The sequence below is a fragment of the Notothenia rossii genome (genome assembly GCF_949606895.1).
Source record: "Notothenia rossii genome assembly, chromosome: 10".
In the NCBI taxonomy this organism is placed as follows: domain Eukaryota; kingdom Metazoa; phylum Chordata; class Actinopteri; order Perciformes; family Nototheniidae; genus Notothenia; species Notothenia rossii.
In genome coordinates this window covers 41,833,604-41,859,159 of record NC_136908.1, presented here as the reverse complement: position 1 = coordinate 41,859,159, position 25,556 = coordinate 41,833,604, and the positions used below count along the sequence as shown (strand labels likewise).

At 43.5% G+C, this 25,556-nt stretch overlaps 3 protein-coding genes across 7 annotated transcripts in view; 1 reads left to right on the top strand and 2 right to left on the bottom strand.

Annotated features, from left to right (window-relative positions):
- The window catches only part of hcfc2 (host cell factor C2), a 28,029-nt gene extending 19,463 nt beyond the window's left edge, over positions 1 to 8,566 (bottom strand). Inside the window, exons 1-2 of one of the 2 annotated variants that reach the window (XM_079655156.1) lie at positions 8,429 to 8,560; positions 6,759 to 6,875 (exon numbers count right to left, since the gene is read on the bottom strand). The gene's annotated coding sequence lies outside the window, so the exon portion shown is untranslated. Of the gene's footprint in view, positions 1 to 6,758; positions 6,876 to 8,428 lie in introns of both variants that reach the window. The other variant, XM_079655157.1, reaches the window with a different exon arrangement.
- On the bottom strand, positions 348 to 4,968 carry LOC307022371 (uncharacterized protein). The gene is made up of 3 exons (XM_079655164.1): positions 3,093 to 4,968; positions 2,223 to 2,350; positions 348 to 1,727 (listed from the first exon to the last, which is right to left on the bottom strand). The coding sequence occupies exons 2-3, from the start codon at positions 2,225 to 2,227 to the stop codon at positions 1,175 to 1,177; spliced, it is 558 nt and encodes a 185-aa protein (XP_079511290.1). The 5' UTR covers positions 2,228 to 2,350; positions 3,093 to 4,968; the 3' UTR covers positions 348 to 1,174.
- On the top strand, positions 7,258 to 22,227 carry LOC307022370 (ETS domain-containing protein Elk-3-like). 4 transcript variants are annotated; one of them, XM_079655162.1, is made up of 5 exons: positions 7,258 to 7,541; positions 15,147 to 15,374; positions 15,490 to 16,194; positions 17,655 to 17,777; positions 19,714 to 22,227. In XM_079655162.1, the coding sequence occupies exons 2-5, from the start codon at positions 15,168 to 15,170 to the stop codon at positions 19,807 to 19,809; spliced, it is 1,131 nt and encodes a 376-aa protein (XP_079511288.1). In that variant the 5' UTR covers positions 7,258 to 7,541; positions 15,147 to 15,167; the 3' UTR covers positions 19,810 to 22,227. The 4 variants fall into 4 exon arrangements, with proteins under 4 accessions (XP_079511288.1, XP_079511286.1, XP_079511287.1 ...); XM_079655160.1 differs by lacking the exon at positions 7,258 to 7,541 and adding an exon at positions 8,442 to 8,584; XM_079655161.1 differs by lacking the exon at positions 7,258 to 7,541 and adding an exon at positions 13,509 to 13,650.
- Positions 22,228 to 25,556: the final 3,329 nt, after the last annotated feature.

Here is a 25,556-nt window from a genome sequence, read left to right as displayed (position 1 = left end):
AAGTATATTTACTCAAGTGATGTACTCAAGTACAATTCCGAGGTACTTGTACTTTACCTGAGTATTTACACTACCCTTGTAGACTGTCTGACTGTCTTCATTTAAAAACTGAACATTGGATCTGCTTAAAGTGGACCTATTATGCTATATGCTATTGGAAAAATATATTGTATTGTATTTGGATAATAATGAAATTATGGCAAACTATTTGTACCATGTCCACCCTGTCAGCAAGCCTTCCATGACAGGGTGGACATGGTACAAATAGTTTTCCATAATTTCATTATTATCCAAATACTTTTTCCATTAACTGAAATATATTGTTGAGAAAGGGACTATAGCTTTCTTAAAATGTACATTTTATAATCACTATGTAATTACAATGTATTTACTCTTTGAATGTTGTCCATGACAGGGTGGATACATGTTGCTGTTTGCATGTACTTGAAGTTAATTTATAAAAAGTGTGGGAGCTTGACCAACATCCATTTCTAACAGCATAATGTATACTTAATACAATGAATATGAAGTTCAATGGAAAATCTCAGCTTTTTTTTTTGGAAATGGGGAACTCTCAAATGCACGGTAAGGTGATATTGACTCGCCCCTCTTTTGCAATCCCTGTTGCAAACAGGCTGATTCTGCTTTAAATTGAACGTCTGCTGCCAGCCACTAGTGATGGGAATTCCGGCTCGTTTGAGTGAGCCGGCTCATTTGGCTCGGCTCACCAAGAAGAGCCGGCTCTTTCGGCTCCCAAACGGCTCTTCTATTTTACCACATATACCTTTTATAATTCAATTAAATGTAGCCCTATTTCGACTAATTATTTATATGTGTACACATATATCACTTACATTATTCAATACATCCTTTTTACTGAAGTATTCAAAAGTAAACATTTAAATTGTAATATAAATGATTTGCTGTGGCCAATTATTTTCATTGCATGTTTTCATTAAAAAAAACTAATACAAATAAATGTATTGTAATGTGCAAAACAGCAGTATCAAACAGTCTCTAAGAAAAGGACCACTGTCAACTATCAAACTGTAACCTTTTCTTTTTCTTTTCAGGGCAGATTGGCATTGAGGAAGACCAAGTGCCTCAGCATTGAGGGGTTGATCTGGTTTCTTCTCTCTGTTATTATCTGCCCTGTTTTAGAAAAGGTCCTTTCTTAGGGGACTGATGTGGCTACAATGCACAGTCGCCGTGCCATGCCCTTCACAAGTCGTGGGTACACTGAAGCCTTGGACTCCCACCAGCTCAGCGGGTCTGCGGTTCTTGGGATAAGAGGCTCCTCCAGATAGGACCTTACTTCCAGCAAAGCATCTGCTGAGGGATTCCTTCTTGCAATGTCTTCTGTTGCTCTTGCATCAAAGAGCCTCCAAACAGCAGACATTTGTGACTCCCCTTCTGGTGCCCTTGGTCCCTCTTCTCCCTCTTGGCCTCCTGGTGGTTGAGCTGGCTGGCTGCTGAGGTCGCAACGAGCTGCTAATGCTGTTACTCTCTGCAGAGCCTCATCGACAGCGCAGTGATCATTAAAGGCCAGCCTTTTGAACCTTGGATCGAGTACAGTAGATTCCATTCTGTGGAACTTTCTGTCCATCGACGTTGAGAGAGCAGTCACCAACTCTGTCACTTTCCTCTTGGTCACTTGTGTCTGGTTGTAGGCTGTGATTTTCTGCAGACCCCTGCAGAGGAGTAGCATTTTGGAGGATGTCACATAGCTGAAAAAAGAGAAAACAGTAACTCAGAAAAAATTATGCTGTGTTTTATTATGTGGTATATGGACTTTGCTCAGTTTATTCTTGTTTAATATTACTGACATTCACATCTAAAATGTTCCTTAATATGTTATTATATAAAAAAAGTGTCCTCCAATTTCCTTTTTTGTGCGATTTCCTACCTATTTAGGGTTAAAAAAAACATCTTGCAATTTAGACTTTCTTAATTAAATCTTTAAATGTTACAGTATGTCCACTGTAGAGGACGTCAGGACCATTTTAGTTTGAAAAGACAGCCAAAATGAAGAGATAGACTATGTAACGTATTATGGTTATAGAGTGATATTAATACAATAATACATTCACCTTTATTTAAAACATAAATAAGTAATTGATCTCAACATTGCTGTTTATTTGGTCAATAAAAAACTAGCTTGGTTTCTGGTGAATCTTTCCAGATCCTCAAAGACTTTGTAGTCAATGTAGTGGGAAAAGTACCTCATTGACTCCAGTCGGCACAGGCTGTAGGGTCATCTTGACTAGTTGTATGGATGTGGTCTCCATTTGACCTGCTCATAGAAACAAAGCTGGCATTCCTGAGGCAACTCTCATTTTTCATGGCTCCACTGAAAACAACAATAAGACATACGTGCTACTCTTGGCCCCCAGAGGGCCATGTCTTTCCAGCTCGTCCCTATGTGTCTCTCTGTCTGTATCTGTGCGCTCATGGAGCCTCCTGCATTCCGCATTCCCCCCCCCCCCCCCCCCCCCCCCCCCTTCTTCTTGACCCTCTTCTATCCCAGGTGTGAAATCCTCATCCCTCTCATCATCTGAGAGCTCAACATCCGAATCTCCCTTAACTATCTGGTACAGAAAATGTCTGCTTCAGTTCCGTCTCCTGCAACAATATTGAGTCATTAAGTCCATGAAGACGGTCCTGACGTCCACTAGAATGGACCTTTATAAAAGGGCTGTTATTTCAAAACTGGAATTATTGAATTGCTTTCAGAACTAATTATGTAGTTCCTCACATGTTAATAAACAAGAACATATATGATTTTCATGGTAAAAATTACAATTATTCAATATTTGACTTCTCCTCCTGCTTCTATAAAATGTTGTTTTTGGTATGCCAGCCATTTTGGATGAAAAGAAAGAGGAACTTCCCAGCATGCCATTTTAACCAATGACATATCACTGGAAAGACCAGGATGTCATCTGTACAGTACATCAGGGATTTATAGAGTAGCTCAAAAGAGTAAAAGGAGATGCATTTTAACAAAATGTCCACTACAGTGGACATTTTCAATGGACTGGGTCCCAGGAGGATATAATAATAAATAATATAATAACAACTGTCAACTGTACCTCTCTGAGCTGATTTCCACGGTGACCTGCTCAAAGGGTTCCAAAACAGTGCAGGTGTCCTGTAGTGCCTCCCATTCTTCTTGATCCAGAGCATCAATATGTGCATTGAAAAGGGCCAGGGTAGAGATGATTGCATCCTTTGACTCCAGAACCCGTTTCAGCATGTACAATGTAGAATTCCACCTTGTGACACAGTCTTGCTTGAGCCTGAGCTCAGGCATATCCATTTGGCGCTGAGTAGACTTCAACTTCTCTGTTGCTCTTGTGCTCTTATGGAAGAATTCTACCATCCACTTCACTTTGTCAAGAGTGGGCTTAATGACCTTCAGGGCATCTCTTACCATCAGGTTGATGGTATGCGCGAGACACAAACTGTTCAGTCTGCTGCCGTCTGGCAGGCGTTACCGTAGCATCCGTACAAAAACAACCAGATTCAGAGACAGCTTCATCCCGCAGGCAATAAGACTGTTAAACACCTGAACTGCTGAGATAATTTCATAACATTCATCTGCTACTTAGTAATTATGTATCTATTATCTAATATATCATTCCAATAACTTGTATATAGACTCGTATTGCACTATTCCACTTCTCACTTTTTTAAAAACTATTTTTATTTTTGTATTACTTTTAATATAGTATAGTTTAATATTGTTTTAATATTGTCTGCTTGTCTGTATTATTGTGTTGCATTGTTGGAGAAGCCTGGGACCTAAGATTTTCAACGACATAATTACTCTGTAGCTATGTTAGTTTGACAAGAAAGAACCTTGAACATTGAACATGGGTGGTTGGTCCATTTCAAGAGTTTAATGGCTTTGGTTATGTTAGCTGCATTGTCACTAACACAGCAAGCCACTTTATTTTCAATGTCCCACTCTTTTGCCACTCTTAGCAGTTCCTCTGCCAAGTTTTCTGAAGTGTGTCTGTCGCTAAACTCAAAACAGTCCAGAAGATAGGCCACAGTTTTATAATTTTCTATAAAGTGACATGTAACAGACATGAAAGAGGTGGTGGTTCTTGATGTCCAGCAATCAGTGGTAAGGCAAACTGCAGTAGCTTCCTTAACCCTGGCCAGCCGTGAAGCACGTTCTCTATCATACAGTCTCTGAAAGATTTTTTGAGAGAGTGATTTCCAGCTTGGAGGAACATACATTGGATTGAGAGCCTGTGGGAAGCTTCGGAATCCCTTGTCCTCCACAATGGAAAATGGTTGGAAATCACTTGCAATTATTTTGGCCAATTCTTCATCCACTATTTTCTGTCTAGCTGGGGTCATTGCCTTTGATATAAATTGGCTTATTGAGCTCTGTGTAGCTGTTGGTTTTTGGGTACCTGATGCATGAGGGGTAGATCCTGTAGCTGCAGCAACAACAGGTGGAGTAGACGCACTGGCACATGGGTCCACGAACAGTCCTCCATTGATGGCTCAGTTAGTTCAGAGTGTCCACTGTCTCCCTCTCTGGCAATTTCCCCTGCTTTGGATGTTCCTGCCCCAATCCCTGTTCCTCTGTCACAGTCACTGTCTGCCCATCCTGGTCCACAGCAGTGTCCGACTGCCAATGGGGGGCTTGCCTCTGGGAGTCTTTAGGCCAGTGTGTCGTCTGATTGAGTCAATGACACAACTTGAGTCTGTTCTAGGGGTTGATTCAGGCCCCGATTTTTTTTTCTTGTGACAAAGGAATGTTTTTGGTTAACTCTGCTGCTGTACGTCACACTTTCTTTTGTGTATCCACATGGTTCGGCCATATGTGTGATGTATAAGGCATCTCACTTTGTCTAGACGAGAGGGTGTCATGTGTTATTGCAAGGCGCCGGGTAATGCTCTGATTCTCTCATCCTTTCAGTAGGAAGCTTACAGGACTGTCTCAGAAAATTAGAATATTGTGATAAAGTTCTTTATTTTCTGTAATGCAATTAAAAAAACAAAAATGTCATACATTCTGGATTCATTACAAATCAACTGAAATATTGCAAGCCTTTTATTATTTTAATATTGCTGATTATGGCATACAGCTTAAGAAAACTCAAATATCCTATCTCTAAATATTAGAATATCATGAAAAAGTATACTAGTAGGGTGTTCAACGAATCACTTGAATCGTCTAATTAACTCGAAACACCTGCAAGGGTTTCCTGAGCCTTGAAAAACACTCAGCTTGGTTCAGTAAACTAAATCACAAGTATGGGGAAGACTGCTGATCTGACTGCTGTCCAGAGGACCGTCATTGACACCCTCCATCAGGAGGGTAAGACACAAAAAGAAATTTCTCAAAGAGCAAGCTGTTCACAGAGTGCAGTTTCAAAGCACATCCACAAAAAGTCTGTTGGAAGGGGGAAATGTGGCAGGAAACGCTGCACAACCAAGAGAGATGACCGCAGCCTTAACAGCATTGTGAAGAAGAGTCGCTTCCAGAATTTGGGGGAGCTTCAAAGACAGTGGACTGAAGCTGGAGTCCAGGTATCAAAAGTCACTGTTCACAGACGTGTCCGGGAAATGGGCTACAATAGCCGTATTCCCATGGTCAAGCCACTTCTGAACTCAAGACAACGGAAGAGGCGTCTGACTTGGGCTAAGGAAAAGAAGCACTGGACAGTTGCACAGTGGTCCAAAGTCCTCTTTTCAGACGAAAGCAAGTTTTGTATTTCATTTGGAAGTCAAGGCGCCAGAGTCTGGAGAAAGGCTGGAGAGGAGCAAAATCCAAGTTGCTTGAAATCCAGTGTGAAGTTCCCACAGTCAGCGATGGTTTGGGGAGCCATGTCAGCTGCTGGTGTTGGTCCACTGTGTTTCATCAAGCCCAGAGTAAATGCAGCTGTGTACCAAGAGATTTTAGAGCACTACATGCTTCCGTCTGCTGAAAAGCTCTATGGAGATGAGGAATTCATTTTCCAGCATGATCTGGCACCTGCCCACAGTGCCAAAACCACCAGTAACTGGTGTACTGACCATGGCATTACTGTCCTCGATTGGCCTGCAAATTCCCCTGACCTGAACCCCATAGAGAATATGTGGGGTATTGTGAAGAAGAAGCTGAAAGACACCAGACCCAACAATGCTAATGAGCTAAAGGCCGCTATTGAAGCATCCTGGGCATCCATAACACCTCAGCAATGCCACAGGCTGATTGCCTCCATGCCACGCCGCATTGATGCAGTAATCCGTGCAAAAGGATTCCCAACCAAGTACTGAGTGCATTAATGGACATTTTCAAATGTTTGATTGTGTTTTGCTGTTATAAATCTTTTTTTTTTACTTGGTGTGAGGAACTATTCTAATTTTTTGAGATAGGATTTTTGAGTTTTCTTAAGCTGTATGCCATAATCAGCAATATTAAAATAATAAAAGGCTTGCAATATTTCAGTTGATTTGTAATGAATCCAGAATGTATGACATTTTTGTTTTTTTAATTGCATTACAGAAAATAAAGAACTTTATCACAATATTCTAATTTTCTGAGACAGTCCTGTATATTGCTGATTCCATACACTTTGTTTGTGTATTTCATGGCCGATGTGTTGTATGTGTGTATTGTTTTGGTACTCAGAATTGTGTGTAATTCTAGGAGGGAGAGTGTAACAGTTGTAAATATGCAGTGGGGTTTATTTGTAAATCATTTTATATAATCACACAAATTCTGTGTTCTTCATTCATTGAATGTTCAATACCTGACAAGGTCGGAGATCAGTGGGCGGAACCTCTGAAGTGTCGTCGCTGTGCTCAGAGGATTATTTTTATGGTGACTTCCCCCTTCATATTGTGTCCCTCACGTTTCATCGCCCTTTCTGTAAATGTTCCACATGAGAGGAGTCATTGTGAGGGAAACTGAATATAAGACTGATTTGTTAAAACACAAAACACAACGCAGAGACCGCTTAACGACACAATACGTATATTGTGTGTGTGTGTGTGTGTGTGTGTGTGTGTGTGTGTGTGTGTGTGTGTGTGTGTGTGTGTGTGTGTGTGTGTGTGTGTGTGTGTGTGTGTGTGTGTGTGTGTGTGTGTGTGTGTGTGTGTGTGTGTGTGTGTGTGTGTGTGTGTGTGTGTGTGTGTGTGTACAGTAGGAACATGAACCCCTCCCGGTGAGCAGGAAGAGGGTGACGTCAGTTGTCATTTGGATCTGCACTGTGTTTGAGAGTGTGTGTGTGTGTGTGTGTGTGTGTGTGTGTGTGTGTGTGTGTGTGTGTGTGTGTGTGTGTGTGTGTGTGTGTGTGTGTGTGTGTGTGTGTGTGTGTGTGTGTGTGTGTGTGCGTGCGTGTTTACACAGACGGGAATACTGAGTAAGGAAAGGAAGTGCGCCGGTTCTCCGTCTGCGCGTCCTGACTTCCTGCTCTGAGTTGGACAGAAAGGAGCTGCGGACCGCAGCAGCATGGAGCCCCTCACACACACGCCGCTGTAGACTCACACACACATCCCAGACGGACAGAGGTGCGGCGGCCGTCCACAGCAGGGTAGGTACACGTTTTGATTTACTTTAAACTTTTTCTAAGTTTATAGGGACGCAAGAAAACTGCAATTAGCTTTTATAATATTTGCTCAAACCTGCATGGTTTCATATATTAACTGTAAAACTGAAATCCACATTGAAGCTGCGCGTAAAATGTTAAATCTTTGCGTAATAAGCGTAAAAGCTGTGCATAAAGGTGGTCACCTTATGCGTTCTCTGCTTTGGCACATACACATGCTTTTAGTTGTAACTTTCCAAAATAAAGTAATAAAAGAGGTTACTGTACGAACTGTTATGGACAAATTTGCCATGGCTCCTCTAAAATCTAGTTGTAGGCTTTCTGGTTTGTCTGAACCTCGCAGACTAATTGCCATGCACTTCCGGATTGAAGCTGGCAGCAGACAACATCTTGAAAATGAGTCACTGGTGCAAAACAAAGAAGCATTTCAGTTCCAGTAGAACTGGAACTGAACCCCCCCACGTCTGATACATTCCTGATCAGATAATTATAACTGCAGAAGGTGAGCAGCACAGATCAAACACAGTCTGACATAATTCCTAGAGGAATTCTCCATATTATGTGTGTGTGTGTGTGTGCGTGTGTGTGTGTGCGTGCGTGCGTGCGTGCGTACGTGCGTGCGTGCATGTGTGTTTGTTTCTGTCTTTGTGAGCGTGTGTATTTGTTGAGATGTTGCTCAAAGTAAACTTCAGCATCCACTTAGAGTTAAAAATAACATCTTAATACAAAAACATAGGTGTGTGTGTGTGTGTGTGTGTGTGTGTGTGTGTGTGTGTGTGTGTGTGTGTGTGTGTGTGTGTGTGTGTGTGTGTGTGTGTGTGTGTGTGTGTGTGTGTGTGTGCCTGGTGGTTCCCAGTGACAGGACGTCCTACCTCCTGCAGGGGGAAGGCCTTTCCCCGGGAAGACGCCCCTGGAGCTGAATGACAGGAAGTCCTCGTTTAGACAGACAGCACTGCACTGCTCCCCTCACTTAACACACACACCCATGCAGGAAAAGGAAGCGGTGGAGGTTGTGTGTGTTTGTGTCGGTGGGTCATTGTTTGCACCACACACACTTTCCCCTCTCTGCTGGGTGGTATCCTGTTAGAATGACAGAGAGAGAAAGGAGGATTTTGATATTAGATTATAATATAAAATATAAATCGCTTCATGTTCTCCAATGCTTCTCCTCTTCTGAGGCTAATGGTTGCCATGGGGATATTCTCATAGTGACAAATTAAATCTGTTTCTGATTCCTTATTTGTTGTTTGTCTTTTGGCAATAAGTAGTTTGTACTTGCTTCTTATAAAGGAAGATTAAATTAATTAAATCAAAGTGATGGAGAGAGAGACAGAGTGGTGGAGAGAAACAGACAGACACATCACTAATCACACATCACTACATCTCTCATTTGAATTAAAAAAAGATACAAATAATAATAATAACAATAATAATTGTAATACATTTTTTTGAACGCAGCCAAAGTCTCTGAGTCCATGACTTAAAAGAGTCTGAGTTCATATGTAAGATATAGATTCAAGATTTTGTTCACATACTACAGTGAGAGAAATGTTGGGGTTGTTTACATGCTTCGATGAATAGTCGATTCTGATTTGTTAATCACAACATGATAGTCTGTTTTTATCCCGAGTAGGAGAGAACTGCTATGAATAACAGACTGTTGGTATGGACATCGTTCATTTAGGGGTGCAATGAAATTATTTTAAATTATTTATTGTGTCCAAGTATTGATTAATGTAGCATAAGTATAAGAGACACAACATGTTGAGTCCTGCATCAAACGTTTATTTAGTTTTGCAATAATACCCTGCTTGCTGTACCTCATGCGTTACATGTGTGTGAGTGGCTTCAGTGTGTGGATGTGAGGATGGGAAAAACATGGCTGCCTCTGAAGGCTTGTGGACTTTAACAGCAGTGAAGGAGCGTGGTTACCAATTCCTTGTCCTCCCTGACCACCCACCCTCCTTTATTTCCGTGTTTCTTAAAATGTCTTTCATGTCGTATGAATACCTTTGTCACAATCTGATGAAGGACCCAAATGCAGCACTCGAGAAACCAAAGAGTATTGGCAATATACTTTATTGGTATTACCAGAGCAGAGGGATACCAGCAGAACAGTAACAGCCGGAGGACGTGCAGGCAAGCGAACCAGAGGACAGCAGGCAGAAGGTGAGTCAGGGCCGGGCAGAGGGTCAGGGAGCAGGCGAGGCATGCAACGTAGATTCCGGCGGGGTCAGACAGCAGGCAAGGCAGGATAGTCCAAGGACAGGCAGGATCAGGGAACAGGCAGAGCAGGCAGGTCAGGGACAAGCAGGGTCGGAGGCAGTCTTAGCCTTACTCCTGCTGGATTGATTATCCTTATAATCTCAAACGGTCCAATTAACCTCGGTGCAAGCTTTTTCGAATCCACCCTTAAAGGAATATCCTGGGTTGACAGCCATACGTACCTTTTGGCCCACCTGGTGGACGGGTGCCCTGGAACGTCGACGGTTGACAGAGGAGGTGTACCGGTTGGCCGAACGAACAAGTGTTATCCGGGCTTGATTCCAGGTCTGGCGACAGCGACGGATGAAAGCCTGGACAGACGGACAGGTAACCTCCCTCTCCAGGGCCGGAAACAGAGGGGGTTGGAACCCGTAGGCACACTAAAATGGTGACAGCCTGGTGGCCGCACTGATCAGCGTGTTGTGGGCGTACTCGACCCAGAGAAGTTGTTTGGCCCAGGCTGCTGGGTGCTTGGAGACTATACAGCGTAAAGCCGTCTCCATCTCCTGGTTCTTCCTTTCGGTCTGACTGTTGGATTGAGGATGGAAACCGGATGACAGACCCAATGAGCGTGCAGGATTCCCTCCAGAACACAGAGGTAAATTGGGGACCACGATCGGAAACCACATCGGTAGGTAGCCCATGGACCCGGAACACGTGGAACAGGAGCAGCTCCGCCGTCTCTTTAGATGAGGGGAGCTTGGGTATCGGCACAAAATGAGAAATCTTACTGAACCGGTCTACCACCGTCAAGATGGCAGTGTGCCCGTTGGATCGTGGCAGACCAGTAACGAAATCCAGGGAAATGTGTGACCAGGGGCGATGAGGGACAGGCAGAGGTTGTAGGAGACCTGCAGGAGCTTGGTGAGAAGACTTGTGTTGATTGCACACTGGGCAGGCATTAACAAATTCCCTGGTGACCTCCTTGAGTGTTGCCCACCAGAACCTTTGCTGGAGCACCTCCCGGGTACGTTGGATGGCAGGTGAGTCTGGAGTTGTGGGCCCACTGGGTAACATCGGACCTCAACATTTGCGGAACGAACAGGCGGTTCGGAGGACAGGCACTGGGACCCGGCTGGTCTTCCAGGGCGGCCTTGACCCTCTCCTCCACTTCCCAGGTGAGGGCGGCGACAAACTGAGGAGTCGAAGGGATGGTGTTCGAGCCTCTGGGAATGTTCCCTCCCTCCCCAAACTGACGAGACAGAGCGTCAGCCCTAATGTTCTGAGAACCAGGGCGGTAGGAGAGTGTGAAATCGAACCGAGTATTCCATGATGTATTCCAAATTCTTGTGGTCGGTCCACACCAGGAAAGGTTGACTGGTCCCCTCGAGCTCCTCCAGGGCCAACTTCACTGCTAGCAGCTCCCGGTTTCCTACATCATAGTTTCATGAACAAAATTAACAGTAAAAGGATTAAAACTGAAAGGGTTTTCCAGACCACATTGTTCAGAGTCACGGATTGGGGTGTTCACAGAAGCAGAGTTAGTGACAGAATCAAACAGAGAACCGCAGGACACAAAATGCTCATTAAATTAATTTAGCATAGTAGCCCTGTCCGATATAGTGCCAGATGCTGTTGTAAGGCAAGGAGGTAGCTCATTTCGGATCTCACCGGTGGAAATCGATTTTTATGGCTTTCCAAAATTTCTTAGGATTATTTAGGTTTTCTGTGGTAACTGACAAATAGTACTTCGACATAAAACTTTTGACATGTGAAGTGAAGCTATTCCTTAGCTGCCTAAAACGCAGCCATTCTACCTCTGAGCCTGATTGCCTAGCCTTTGCCCAGGCCTTGTTTCTCTCATGCAGCAGACTGGACAGTTCAACAGAAAACCAAGGATTGTCTCGTCTCTTTACTCTAAATGTACGCAGGGGTGCATGTCTATCAATGATATCCATAAAACCAAGATAAAAATAAGACCATGCAGTTTCTAAATCAGCACACAGATCGTTTTTACCCCAATCAAACCCAAACAGGTCATGTACAAAACCTTGCTCCACAAAATGTTTTATGTCTCTCTTGATGATAATACGAGGTTTAATCTTTTGGACCTTAGTGTCCCTAATTGTGGCTACAACACAGTGGTCACTCAGATCATTCGCAAATATTCCCACAGATGAGTATTTGTGGGGAACATTAGTTAGAATGAGATCAATTAGGGAGGATTTATTAGGGGACTTAATGTTAGGGTGAGTAGGACTGTCAACAATCTGAGTAACATTCCAAGAGATACAAAGGTTTTTAAAATCCTCTGATACTGCAGTCAACCAGTCCCAGTTAAAATCACCAAGTACCACTATTTCCTTGTAGTCTAGTTGCGATAAAAGATTTGCTAGCGAAGACAAGGAGTCCTTGACAGCTGAGGGGGGTCTGTAACAGCCCACCACCATGACCTGTTGACCCTTTGCCACTTCTATATTTAAGACTAAACATTCGAATTGCTTACTGATAGATTTGGAAACTACTGTGGTTACACTGAACTTATTCTTAACATAAATGACAACGCCGCCACCTTTATTAGGCCGGTCGGTACGATACACATTATAACCATTTAAGGCAATGTCAGAGGCCAAAATAGATTTATTTAGTCATGTTTCTGATAAAACAATGACGTCAGCGTCAGTCGAGCTCGCCCAAATGCGGACAAAATCTAGTTTACCTAACAGACAGCGCACATTCAAGTGGATGAAACCCAACCCAGAACTAGCTTTAAAATCAGCAGGAGTAGCGATCTGACTACTACTACTGGGTGGACCAAGGTTAGGTTGTACATTTCCTGACAGTAATAACAACAACAAAAAGATTAGCGCCGGTGTTATGCCGTGTTGTGCATGCCCACTGCACCTCGCAGGAGCGCGCCACAGTGTAAAGCATAAACTCCCAGACATTTCAATGATTTGTACGGCATAGTTAGGTCTGGAAACGACATAAGGCTATAACACCGGAGCCCTGCTGCGGGGAAACTTTGGCGCTGTTCTGAGTTTGTTCTAATCCGTCAAAATGACGGACTGCTTTCAGATTTTTCCGTCATTGTCAAAATAATTCCGTCATAGACGGAATATATTCGGTTAACGCGACCTCTGGGCCTGAGAGCTATCCGGTAATAGCAACCGGGCGTGGCTCAACGGTCTCTGAGTCGGAACAAATCCAGGGGTTTGGCTCACCAGTATGTTCCCCATTACTGCTTAGCCTTTTACCGGGAAGTGAGAAACAAAATGGCCGGCCTGGCCGTAGTAGAGACATAGGTTACCTCGTCTGCAATGTTCACGTTCCTCCAAGGTGAGGCTGGTGCGACCCACTTGCATGGGCTCATCACCCCTTGGTTGCGGCTCTGGAGTGAGGGGACCCATAGACACAGGTCCAAACATCGTCCAAAAGACGGGGAAAGAAGAGCAGGGGTGAATCCGATCGGAGAGGATGGAGAGGCGGGTGCCGGTGGCCTTGGAAGAGGCGCTGGAGCAGTCACTACTGCCGCTAGCTGCTGCACAGTAGCCGTTAGCTGCTGTAGCTGCGCAGCTAAGTAGGTTAGCGTCTGGTCATGTGTAGAGTTTGCATGATGAGCATCGGTAACCAGGGAGACTATCAAGGCTTCCTGCCTCTGGAGAGCGTCCTCAACTCTCTCGAAACGGTCTCTAGGTGAAGAGGAGTGCGCTGGGTCCATGTTCTGGCCACATGTCAGAATCTGATGAAAGACCCAAATGCAGCACTCGAGAAACCAAAGACTATTGGTAATATACTTTATTGGTATTACCAGAGCAGAGGGATACCAGCAGAACAGTAACAGCCGGAGGACGTGCAGGCAAGCGAACCAGAGGACAGCAGGCAGAAGGTGAGTCAGGGCCGGGCAGAGGGTCAGGGAGCAGGTGAGGCATGCAACGTAGGTACAGGCAGGGTCAGACAGCATGCAAGGCAGGATAGTCCAAGGACAGGCAGGATCAGGGAACAGGCAGAGCAGGCAGGTCAGGGACAAGCAGGGTCAGAACCGGGTAGGCAATCTGGTAACAAAAGCATGAAAGACTAGCATGAAGGCAAAGTACGATCTGGCAACGGGTGTGTGTCTGGTGAGGGTTTAAATCAGGGGTGGGGAACCTCCGGCCTCCGGGCCGTATACGGCCCGCGAGACCATTTGGTACGGCCCTTGGGGTAATTTATAAACACACGCAAAAAAGAAAAAAATTCAAGAAATCTAGACCGCAAAATAATTAAACAAGCTTGTTTTTCCTGGCCAAGGTCAGGGTCCTTGAACACAACACGAGCCTAACGTGTCATCACGTGGTATATGTCTCGTCTGACAGGAGTGTAGTTCTAACGGAGAGCACCAGAACGCGGCTCCGGGCCGGGACTTCACAAATTGCAATACCCATAAGGAGCTGTACACATGTCGCAGTTGTTGCGTGGCTGTGTCTTTAGTTGAAAGCCCAGTGGCGATCTGTTCATCTGTCATACTGATCATACAGTCAATAACGTTGTTGTTATTAGCATCTGGTTAGCTAGCTATGCTAACGAATATAAGAAGCTTTTTCTCCAACCAGTGAGGTAAAGGCACATCTTTATATGATCATTATAGTTATAGAAAAATAAGAGAATAAAGTAAACAGTTATACAATACTAATATGACAGTAAAAAGTTGTTATTAATAAACAAGAATACAGTTTAAAAGGGAATTGATTTGTAAAATATCCATAAAGAAACAAATCTGCTTACAGTTCTGTTTGTGTTGAGAGATGTATCCATAGATCTCTTCATGTTGCTCTCAAAGTGCACCAGATTGATGCTTTTAACTTCAACATTTAAAAAAAATCTTCATGGTGGTGCATGCCCCCAAGCCCCCCTAGATGAGGTTAGATCCGCCCTGGCAAATACTGGCAGTGACTAATGGGTGCGGTAGAGAAAGAGAGTGAGCAAAAACGTGTGTGTGGTTAACAGGTGAGACAGGTGAATGGAAAACTACTGGTGAATGATGGAGCAGACTGTGACAACCTTAACAGTCTAAGATGAAATCGTTTTAATATATGAAAACATCTAAATACCATTTAAATAGATATAAAGTACCTTTCAGTTACTTTATATTATTCTGCAACAATTTACTTGACATGTCATGCAAGACTGAACTCATTGAATTGACAAATCAGTAGATGATTATCACCTAACAACATGCCTCCAAAGAAATGTTAATGTTATGTTTGCACACATTTGAAACAACAGGTGGTAAGGCGATAATATATAAAATATATAATATTTGTGCTGTAAAGTATTGCATCTTGTTCACTACAGAATGGTTGTCTAGTGACTGTCCTCTCACAAAGTCTTGCCTCTCCTATGCAGATCGCCAGTCTCTCCTCCGTCATGGAGAGCTCCATCACTCTCTGGCAGTTTCTGCTGCAGCTGCTCATCGACCAGAGCCACCAACATCTGATCTGCTGGACGTCCAGCGACGGAGAGTTCAAGCTGCTGAGGGCAGAGGAGGTGGCCAAGCTGTGGGGGCTGCGCAAGAGCAAGACCAACATGAACTATGACAAGCTGAGCCGAGCCCTGCGCTACTACTACGACAAAGTATGCACATTTTCAAATGATTGCATTGTTCTTGCTTTGGTGTTTTATCATTGTCCTAAGGGCCTTGAAACCCAACTGAAATTAAAATTAGAAATCTTGTCTTGTTGCTCTGCAGAACATTATAAAGAAGGTGATCGGCCAGAAGTTTGTCTACAAGTTTGTGTCCTTCCCTGAGATCCTTAAGATGGACCCTGCAGCGGTGGAGTCAGGCCACAGTGAGGGAGGGGGTGGGGGGGGGCTGTCAGAGCCTGAGGCTGAAGACGAGGATGGGGGTGGGAGGAACCAGTACCACCTCTCAAGTCTGTACTCCTCCTTCCCCGTCAGCTCCCTGCAGCCCCCCTTAGAACCTCATCGTCCCATCAAGACAGAACCCAGAGCTGATTGCCATCGCGACAACTCCTCTGTCATCAGATTCGTAACAAACCGTGGCCACTCCTCCCTACCCCCCACCCCACCCCCATCCTCAACTGAGACCTCTGATTTCTCCAGACCATCTCCTCGGCTGGCCAGCTCCTCCTCATGCTGCTCCTCCCCACCACAGAGCCCCGCCCACACACAGTGGAGAGGGCGGAGCTCAGAGACTGATGAGTTAGAGCTGACTGCTCAGCCTCTGAACCTGTCCTCTGGGCAGAGGGAGAGAGTGAGGTTGCATGGTGCACCAATGCCAGAGAGGATTAGATTGGCCAATAGACGAAAACACAAAGGCTTGGAAATCTCTGCCTCCTCTCTCCTGCTGACAGGAAGTGACCTCGTCTCTATTGCTCTCAACAGCCCGGCGCTGCCTTCAGGCTCCCTGACCTCTGCCTTCCTTACCACACAGGTACAACATCACACAGAACATGTAACACCAGACCATTCACACATAGCTGTCCTGCAATACAGGTGGTTTGAGCAAAGACAAGAAGAACAAGACTAGGTAGGAAGATACATTTTGTGAATGAAGGAAGTTAGGCTTGTAGACAGGGAGGAGATGGAAGGAGGTGAGCTGGAAGAAGAGAGGAGGTGACGGAGGAGTCGGTTTATAAGTAAAGCCATATGTTCCTGAAGCCCCTGATTCACTGACAGAAACACACAGACATACCAAGTCTGTCTACATGCAGGAATTCAGCTGATGTATAAATACAGTTGGAGCAATGATGGGCTTCTGAGTGTACACTATATAGTTAATGGAAACAAAAGTATATGCTAAATCAATCATTTTCATTTCATTTCTGAATTATGTTTGTGCAAAGAGCTGTTGGTTATTATCTACAGCCCCTTATTCACTTCCACCAGAGGCCTGTACTAGAAGCAGGATGTGTGGTTAGCGAGGTGCCTACAGGGTTAACTCAGAGTTTTCGGTACTAAGACGCTGGTTCTCTTCTTGCCAGGGAAGATCACCATGGTAACTAATGCTGAACACCTAACTTGATCCAGGGCAGGTTATGTTTGAGATAAAAAATGTGTTTAATTCAGGGATGTTCAAGGTTTAACTTCTTTATATTTGTCAAATATTATTATTACGGTTTGGTTGAGTTACCGAGTTGTTATCCGCTTAGCGAGACCTTGGTTTTTTAGGGTTAGTTGAGTCAGATAACACACAGATATCCAGGGTCTGTGGAATTCTTCGTACAGGCCTCCGGACAGAAAAGTCCCTGTAGTTATCCCTGTTCATCAGAAACCACTTTATGGTGATTACGGGTGTCTCTTTAGTCAAGCCGTGAGCTCTAGTTCAGAAATCAGACAAATCTAAATACTGACGGTACACCATAAGCCAGTCCTTAGAAAGTAGCTGGAAGAAAACTAGACTCAAACTCCTGCTGAGTGGTCCGAACAAAGAAGAGTTGAGATACTAAAATTACCTGAGAAAAATGGAACTGGCAAACAATATTTCAGAAGCACAGCTTTTAAGAGAAAACAGATCCTCAAATGTATTTGTTAAAATTTTAACTTTTCTAAAAGAAACATTTGAAGAGGATTTTGAGCTTAGAGGTTTCTGGCTGTTGTGATAGAACCAACCATCTAATGTTTCCATAAAAGAACCAGACAGAAAACCAAACTGGCCTTAGGCAAATGTGAAGTGACAGAAGATAGACGAGACTGAAGAAAATAGATCTCATGAATTGTGTATGAGCAGAGCTTCCTGACCTGTTAAGTCAGTCTGACTGAGAGCCAAGGTTGACTCCGGGCTCTGAGCTGGGGGAACTCCTCTCTGGACTAACTGCCAGAATAAACATTCATCTCAATCATTTCCTTCCTGGTTTATTCATACTATTTTCATTATGGCATTTGTCAATGCAGGCTCCATCTGGTCTGCTGCTCACTTCTAGTTCTCTACTCTCCAATATCCATTTCTGGTCAAGCCTGAGCCCAATGGGACCCCTCAGCCCTGCACAACTACAGAGCCATGCCCCCCTCTTTCAGGTAAACACACACATAAACACTCACAAACATTTTCACAAACATTTGGTATTGCTGCACACTTTGAGGGACTCATTGACGGCAGGGCCAGTCACTGTGTGAAATGAGATTGCGCATGATGTTGAATGGTTTGGCATATATCTTGATTTCATGTAATGTAACACTCACTGTCAAGTCTCTGATTTATTCTCTTTCATGGCATGTGTGGCTGGTAAGCAGTAAATACAGGTGTGTTTTTGGATGTCACTTCCCAGAGTTATCTTTTTCTGGAGTGTCGAAATAGACACCTGGTTCGTAGTGTAGAAATGCAAGGGCTTTTATTAGTGGGCAAAAGACTCACTCATCAATAGATGTTACAAGTAGAAATCAGGGGCAGTAAACACACCCTTGCTAAAGTTCATCCACTCGGGGGGTTTGCTGCTACAAACTTACTTGGCATCTTTCTAAAGTAGTTGATGGTAGCTGATGCTATGAAATGTTAGCAAACTGTAAATACTGTATGTGATGCTGTCAGTTTACTGACCCTAAACCTCGCTTGGTTCTCCTCAGTATTGGGGTGCAAAAAAACACTTGCAACATATTTACTAGAGGAAAAATATAAATATGTATAACTTGAACAAGTTATTCTTGAAGTCAATGGGAATTGAGAAATTCTTTAGTACAAGCTTAGCATCAATACATGTTACCTTTTATCTCAGAATGAATGTTAACTATGGTTTTATTGTTTGTTTACATAATTACATCAATTGATATCACTTTTTCAAATACAAAGACTACAAAATGAAATACACACTTTACTCTGCTTTCATGCCAGGTTTCATTTCTAACTATCCTATGGAAAAATAACAATCCAACCTTTCTTTAATTGATGAACCTTTCAGAGAAAACACCGGCCTGCTGGCAATGGATACTAAATATTTGTATCTTTATGAACAGCAAATCCCTCTGTTCCAACTGCAGGAACTTTAGTCACTTTACACGGCAGACATACCTCAAAAGTCGTTTTTTAAACAGTTGTGTGTCTGTAAGTGTGTGTGTGTGATTCACCGCGTGCCAGGGTTTCACAATAAGTCACAGATGTTTCCGTTCTAAAGTGGACAAAAAGAGGGGGCAACTTCCTGTTGGCTAGGGGGAGCGGACTGGTTGGTCAGGAACCTCTCCCTTCAACACACACACACACACACACACACACACACACACACACACACACACACACACACACACACACACACACACACACACACACACACACACACACACACACATACATACATACATACATACATACATACATACATACATACATACATACATACATACATACATACATATATATATACACAGACACACACACTTGATGTTGGTGTTCTATCAGGTTTAAAGAGCATACACTCCTGTGAAGCATCAGCAGTCACACGAGAAGTCATGTGATACAACATTACTGTAAAACTAGGTAGTTTTTTATAACTTGTGTAGTATTGTTAGTGGGACTACTTTATATCAAATAATAAGCTGTGTTGACTTTCTTTCTCAGGGATGTTGTTTCTGTAACTGTAATCTTCACTCTCTTAAAATGTCATATAAACATTCCTTTTCTCATTTCTAATAATTCATATATTACCAGTCAGCTCCATTGCCACTTTGGTTTGTTTCTTTAGTGCAAAAGTATTTTTTAAAATGAAAAAACAGGTTTTTCCTCATTGGGCTGAAGTAGGCGCTTTTATTTATTTAAAATTAAGAACTGACTTAAAATAAGTAATTCACCACTTTCTTCCTGCAAAGATTTAATAAAATACACAGTCATTTTTATGAAAGCCTACAATCAATGTGGAACTATTGCAATATATTTTATACAGACACTGAATATTCCAGGATTCTCTTCATAAAAAAAGGGCAAGTGTTGAATATCATCTGTTAACCTCTGATTCCATCCCTACAGTTCCCCTCACTACTGAATGGACACATCCCTCTGCCTTTACCCAGCGTGGACTCTCCCTCTCCTCTGCAGCTCTCCTACATTTCCCATCAGTCTTGATACCAGCTGGAGCTAGGAGAGTGAATTGGACCTCATCCAACGTCAGCCATCAAACATCAGCCTGAGATGCACTTCCCTCACTGATGATACACAAGCTTTACCTGGAAGCTTTTCTCCCTCACAAGAGTATTTGTGTTAGACATTTCATTGTGTGCAGTGTGTACACTACATTTTTTTTTTTTTTTTTCATGCAAAGACATTTACCAGAGGTCAGACCTCATCTAATTGTATGCCTCATCTCATTGTACTTGCTTTGAACTTCAGTGATACAGACTGGTTGCAATTGAACCAGTTAACCCTATGTATCCCCATGCCCTGCCTAATATCAATATCCTCACCAATGCCCTAAAGAAAAGAAAGATAGGTGGACCTTTATTGATTCAACTCAGTTTTCCATTCTGTTTTTTATACACGCACATGCATTTTCTGTTATACAGTTACATACAAATACACACAGTTATATTTGTCAAGTCCCTACAGACTGAACCACTGCCGCCCAACAGAGGTCGAAGGGATCTATATAATCTACAGACCCTGGTACATCTTCCTAGGAAAATAAATGGATTTCATGTTTTCCTTATCATTTGTTGTTTGATGCCACCGTGGTCAACAGTTTGAAGGCTTAATATGAAGTGACAGCCAGGTTTGGATAGATATGCTTAGCAAAGGAAAGGGCACAGAACAGGAAATATTCTGGTTTATTCAGTCCAAATGTTGCAGAATCTAAAGACAGCAGCCTAAAATTAACTAATTAACATCTACAGTGGAGGAAATAAGTATTTGATCCACTGCAGATTTTATAAGTTTACACTTAGTCTGTAATTTAAAGGTAGGTTTATATAAACAGTGAGAGTAAGGATATCAAAAGGAAAATCCAGAAATGTACATTATATAAAAGATAAAAATTGATTTGCATTTAACTTTGGGAAATAAATATTTGATCCCCTTGCAGAACATGTGTTAGTACTTGGTGGAGAAACCCTTGTTGGACGCACAGAGGTCAGACGCTTCTTGTAGCTGGTTTCGAGGTTTGTGAACATCTCAGGAAGGATGTTGGTCCACTCCTCTCTGAAGATCCTCTCCAAATCCTTCAGGTTTTGAGGCTGATGCTTGGCGTCTCCAAGCCTCAGCTCCCTCCACAGATTTTCTATGGGATTAAGGTCCGGAGACTGGCTAGGCCCCTCCATCACCTATAGGTGCTTCTTCTTTAGCCACTCCTGTGTTGCCTTGGCCGTATGTTCAGGGTCATTGTCCTGCTGGAAGACCCCTCCATGACCCATGTTCAGAGTCCTGGCTGAGGGAAGGAGGCTATCGGCCAAGATTTTACAGCCCCTACATCATCTCCTCGATGCAGGGAAGTCATAATGTTTCCACCTCCATGCTTGACGGTGGGGATGGTGTTCTGGGGTTATAGTCAGCGTCTCTCTGAAACAGGGCGTGTCGAGTTGATGCCAAAGATCTCGAAGGTCTCATCTGACCACATCACCTTCTACCAAGCCTTCTCTGAATCATTCAGATGTTCATTGTCAAACTTCAGACGGGCCGTTTATGATCTTCTTGAGCAGGGGGGCCTTCAGGTGATGCAGGATTTGATCCATTGTGGAGTAGTGTGTTACCAATAGTTTTCTTGGGGTCCCAGCTGCCTTGAGATCATTAACAAGTTCCTCCTGTGTAGTTCTTGGCTGATCCCTCACCTTTCTCATGACCATCAATACCCCACGGGGCCAGATCTTGTGTGGAGTCCCAGACCGAGGGCGACTGATGCTCATTTGGTCTTTCTTCCTTTTCTGAATAATGGCACCAACAGTTGTCTCCTCCTCACCGAGCTGCTTGGTGCAGGTCTACTATCTTGTCCCTGAGGTCCTTAGACAGCTCTTTGGTCTTGTCCATGGTGGAGAGGTTGGAATCTGATTGGTTGATTCGGTGGACAGGTGTCTTTTATACAGGTAACACGTTGATATTAGGAGTACTTTTTTAAAGGAAGAGGACTTATTTAACCGGTCTGCGGGAGCCAGAACCCTTGTTTGATGCAAGGGGATCAAATACTTATTTCCCACAGTTAAATGCAAATAAATATTTATCTTTTATATATTGTCAATTTCTGGATTTTCTGTTTGATATTCTTACTCTCACTGTTAAAATAAAACCTACCATTGAAATTATAGACTGTTCATTTATTTGTAAGTGGGCAAACTTACAAAATCTGCAGGGGATCAAATACTTATTTCCTCCACTGTATGTCAAGATGTTCAAACAACAATTTGTAGTTTTACAAGTGACTGAATGTTGTTCAGTCACTTGCCCCCTGGACATGGATCCTGCTTATTTTTATAGAGTAATTAAGAGACATTTATTCTCAGTGATTTGCCTATTAAACTGTCAATGTTTTGGAATAAATGGAATTACTTTTCAGAACAACTATATTCATTATAATTGTTAATGCACACATAACTGCTGCATAGTCTGTATTTGAAAAGTATATATTGATAAGAAATACTGCCATTTCCATGCCTGGTTCACACACGCCTTCAGACATAAGGTTAAGACTCATCTTTAGTTCATTAATACATTTGAAAACCTTTGACAGTTTTACAATGATAAATGTTTATTTATTTTCCCTTCCCTCAGCAATAGCCCTCAGTACTTTCCTCTATTTCCACTTTACGATTACCACGTGTTTGTGTCCAGCTTGACATTGTGCTTCTTCTCTTCCAGTAAGAGAAGTAAATTAGGTTTAAGGAATGGCTGATTTTATTGCACATGTGAATCTGGCATAGTGTGCTAAATGCCCTTCTCCCTTATCCAAAGACTTTAGCATACCAAGAAGAGCTGGCACTCTGATTGTAAGGTCGCTGAAGCTTCTGGAATCACCCGGATAAACAAAGTTAAAAAGATGTAGGTGTGGCTGCCCATATCTCTGCTTTAGATCTGACATAGCTCTGGTGTAAGAAATGGAGATATGTGCAGAGCCCAGAGCAAGGCGACAAGCTGTGTCCAACTTCAAGCGTTTCAATTATGCGTAGTAATTAAACTGTTCGCTGTCACCGTGGAGCAAACTGTCTGGGATCATCCGGATGAGGTATGGCAAAGTGGAGGTTGCAACAGGAGTGACACTGTTGGACCTGAGTGATTGATGGAAATGAATAAGGGTGAGTGGTGCATCCAGGCATGAAAAGAAGGAGGAGCAGCCTGTGAGGAAAACTGCTCTGCAGGAACTGGAGACGGCTGATGGAAGGTAAGGGAGCATTGGGCTGTTTGGAGAAGTTTCTAGATGATTCACAGCAGTTTGAGGTTGCACTTCAGAGACTAGTGAGTAGGGGTTAACAAGCTGCAGGGCTTGTGAGGAGGCTAATGGCGCGTTTCCACTGCAGCGGGTAGCCCCGTTTAAGCATCCTTAATCGTCCTCAAACGGCCAGGTCAGTTTTTGGTGGCCTTTCCATATAGCTTAGCACCGGCTAGCGGGTACTTTTTCCCTCTTTTTCCGGCCCCATAAAATCGTGGTTCTATCAGGCAAGGACCAGGGCTGAACTAGTGACGTCAACACTCTCGACTGCTGATTGGTCAGAGAGAATCGTCACAAGATCGCGCGAGAGATCATCCCGAGCGTCATCTAGAAGCAAGCTTGCAGCATTTTTATACACAGCATTTTTTTAAACGGAGGAGCTACAACATCCTCCATTGTTGTGTGTTTTGTGAGTTGTGTCGCATTGAAGATGACGCCACTGCAGTTTTGCCCAGCGTCGCTCCGCCCAAAAAGCCCGCCAAAAAGCCGATCGCCCCGCCTACACTGCGTTGCTACCCCAGGTCCTAAACTGTAATGGAAATGCGCCACGGCCTCGGACGGCCAGCGAGGCAGCCCGAGGCCTGAGCGAGGACGCTTAGGGACGCTTAAACGGGGCTACCCCGCTGCAGTGGAAATGTGCCATAAGAGGTCTAGCTTCTCTTTGCACAGGGTGCTGCATTTTGGAGGACTCTGTCTCGCTGTAGGTGTGCCGGGATTGAAGGCAACTTTAAGGGATTATGGAGAAGGCCTGAATGTATGAGGCGCAGCCAATGAATTTTCTCGAACGAGATTAAAGACAGGTGGGGGCAGCCTTTCCGGATTTCTGTTGCAGATCTTCCTGGAATCTGGAAAAATAAGAAACCCAACTTAATGGCAAATTATTATTCTCGTCATTACATCATGTCAGAGGAGGGCAAACAGAGAAACAGTGTGTGTGCGTCAACACAACAGTTTTTGGTTATATGTCAATAAGAGGAGAACATTTGTCTACAGCACCAGATTTTAGTCTTGTACTTTTATTAATTTGTGTCCAAAAGGCAGACATTTTCCAAGACAGTGAAATGAAGTTCAAGGCTCAGAAAGCGAGTTAGGAGACCATCGGGTTCCCAAACCCACACGATCCCAAAAGTCAAATCAAAATGTTCAGAAGCTTAGTGCAGCATGTTTCTAATAATTAAATAAAGCATTTTCAAAATAAAGTTTTCAAGAACATAAATACATTTGGAGTTTATTACAGTGTGTCGGTCTGACTGCAATACAGAGTGATGTGTTAGGGCTCATGGGAGGAAGGAAGTGGAAAGCTGTCTGTGAACAGTTCTACAGGATATCCTACACACACACACACACACACACACACACACACACACACACAACACACACACACACACACACACACACACACACACACACATGAATACACTCTATCACATACTGTGCATGTCAAGGGGTCAAAAGAAAAGTAGAGCTATGAGAACATGACAAACACAAGAAGGTGCACGTCTATAGTCTATACAGAAAGAGAACAGTATCAGAGAGCGGGGTTGATTAACAGCTGTGGTTTGTACAGGGGGAAGTTGTAAGGAGGAAATTCCTAGACAGTTCTCCACTGTAGGTGAACCTGAAGTCGGAATCACATCCACCTGTGATTGTGTTTTCAAACATATGTAATGTTGTAACGAAAACCAGTCAGTTTAACCCTAACCCTAACCCTAACATTTCACCCATTGAGCATGTTTGGGATGCTCTGGATCGACGTATACGACAGCGTGTTCCAGTTCCTGCCAATATCCAGCAACTTCGCACAGCCATTGAAGAGGAGTGGACCAACATTCCACAGGCCACAATCAACAACCTGATCAACTCTATGTGAAGGAGATGTGTTGCACTGCGTGAGGCAAATGGTGGTCACACAAGATACTGACTGGTTTTCGGACCCCCCCCAATAAAGCAAAACTGCACATTTCAGAGTGGCCTTTTATTGTGGCCAGCCTAAGGCACACCTGTGCAATAATCATGCTGTCTAATCAGCATCTTGATATGCCACACCTTAGAGGTGGGATGGATTATCTCGGCAAAGGAGAAGTGCTCACTATCACAGATCTTTTCAGATTTGTGAACAATATTTGAGAGAAATGGTTATGTTGTGTATATAGAAAATTCTTTAGATCTTTGAGTTCATCTCATGAAAAATGGGAGCAAAAACAAAAGTGTTGCATTTATATTTTTGTTCAGTGTAATATCCAAGGGATGCATGCAGAGCTGTCATTGGCTGAGATCATTCCGGCAGTGCGTCACGCCTCCACCGTTCCCAGAAATGCATCCGTGGAGGAGCCGTGGAGAACCCATCAGTGTCTCCTCGGTTAGAGCTCCTCCAGAGAGCCTCCTTGATGCTCGATGCTCGGTCCTCGAAGTGCATTTAGAGAAATGAGATATCCTTCAAAATGGCGCGCTGAAATTCATTTCT

Coding starts and splice junctions, on each gene's coding strand:
- LOC307022370 (XM_079655162.1), top strand. CDS start 15,168: ATGGAGAGCTCCATCACTCTCTGGCAGTTTCTGCTGCAGCTGCTCATC. Junction 15,375..15,489: donor TGCGCTACTACTACGACAAA/GTATGCACATTT, acceptor GTTGCTCTGCAG/AACATTATAAAGAAGGTGAT. Junction 16,195..17,654: donor CTGCCTTCCTTACCACACAG/GTACAACATCAC, acceptor TTGTCAATGCAG/GCTCCATCTGGTCTGCTGCT.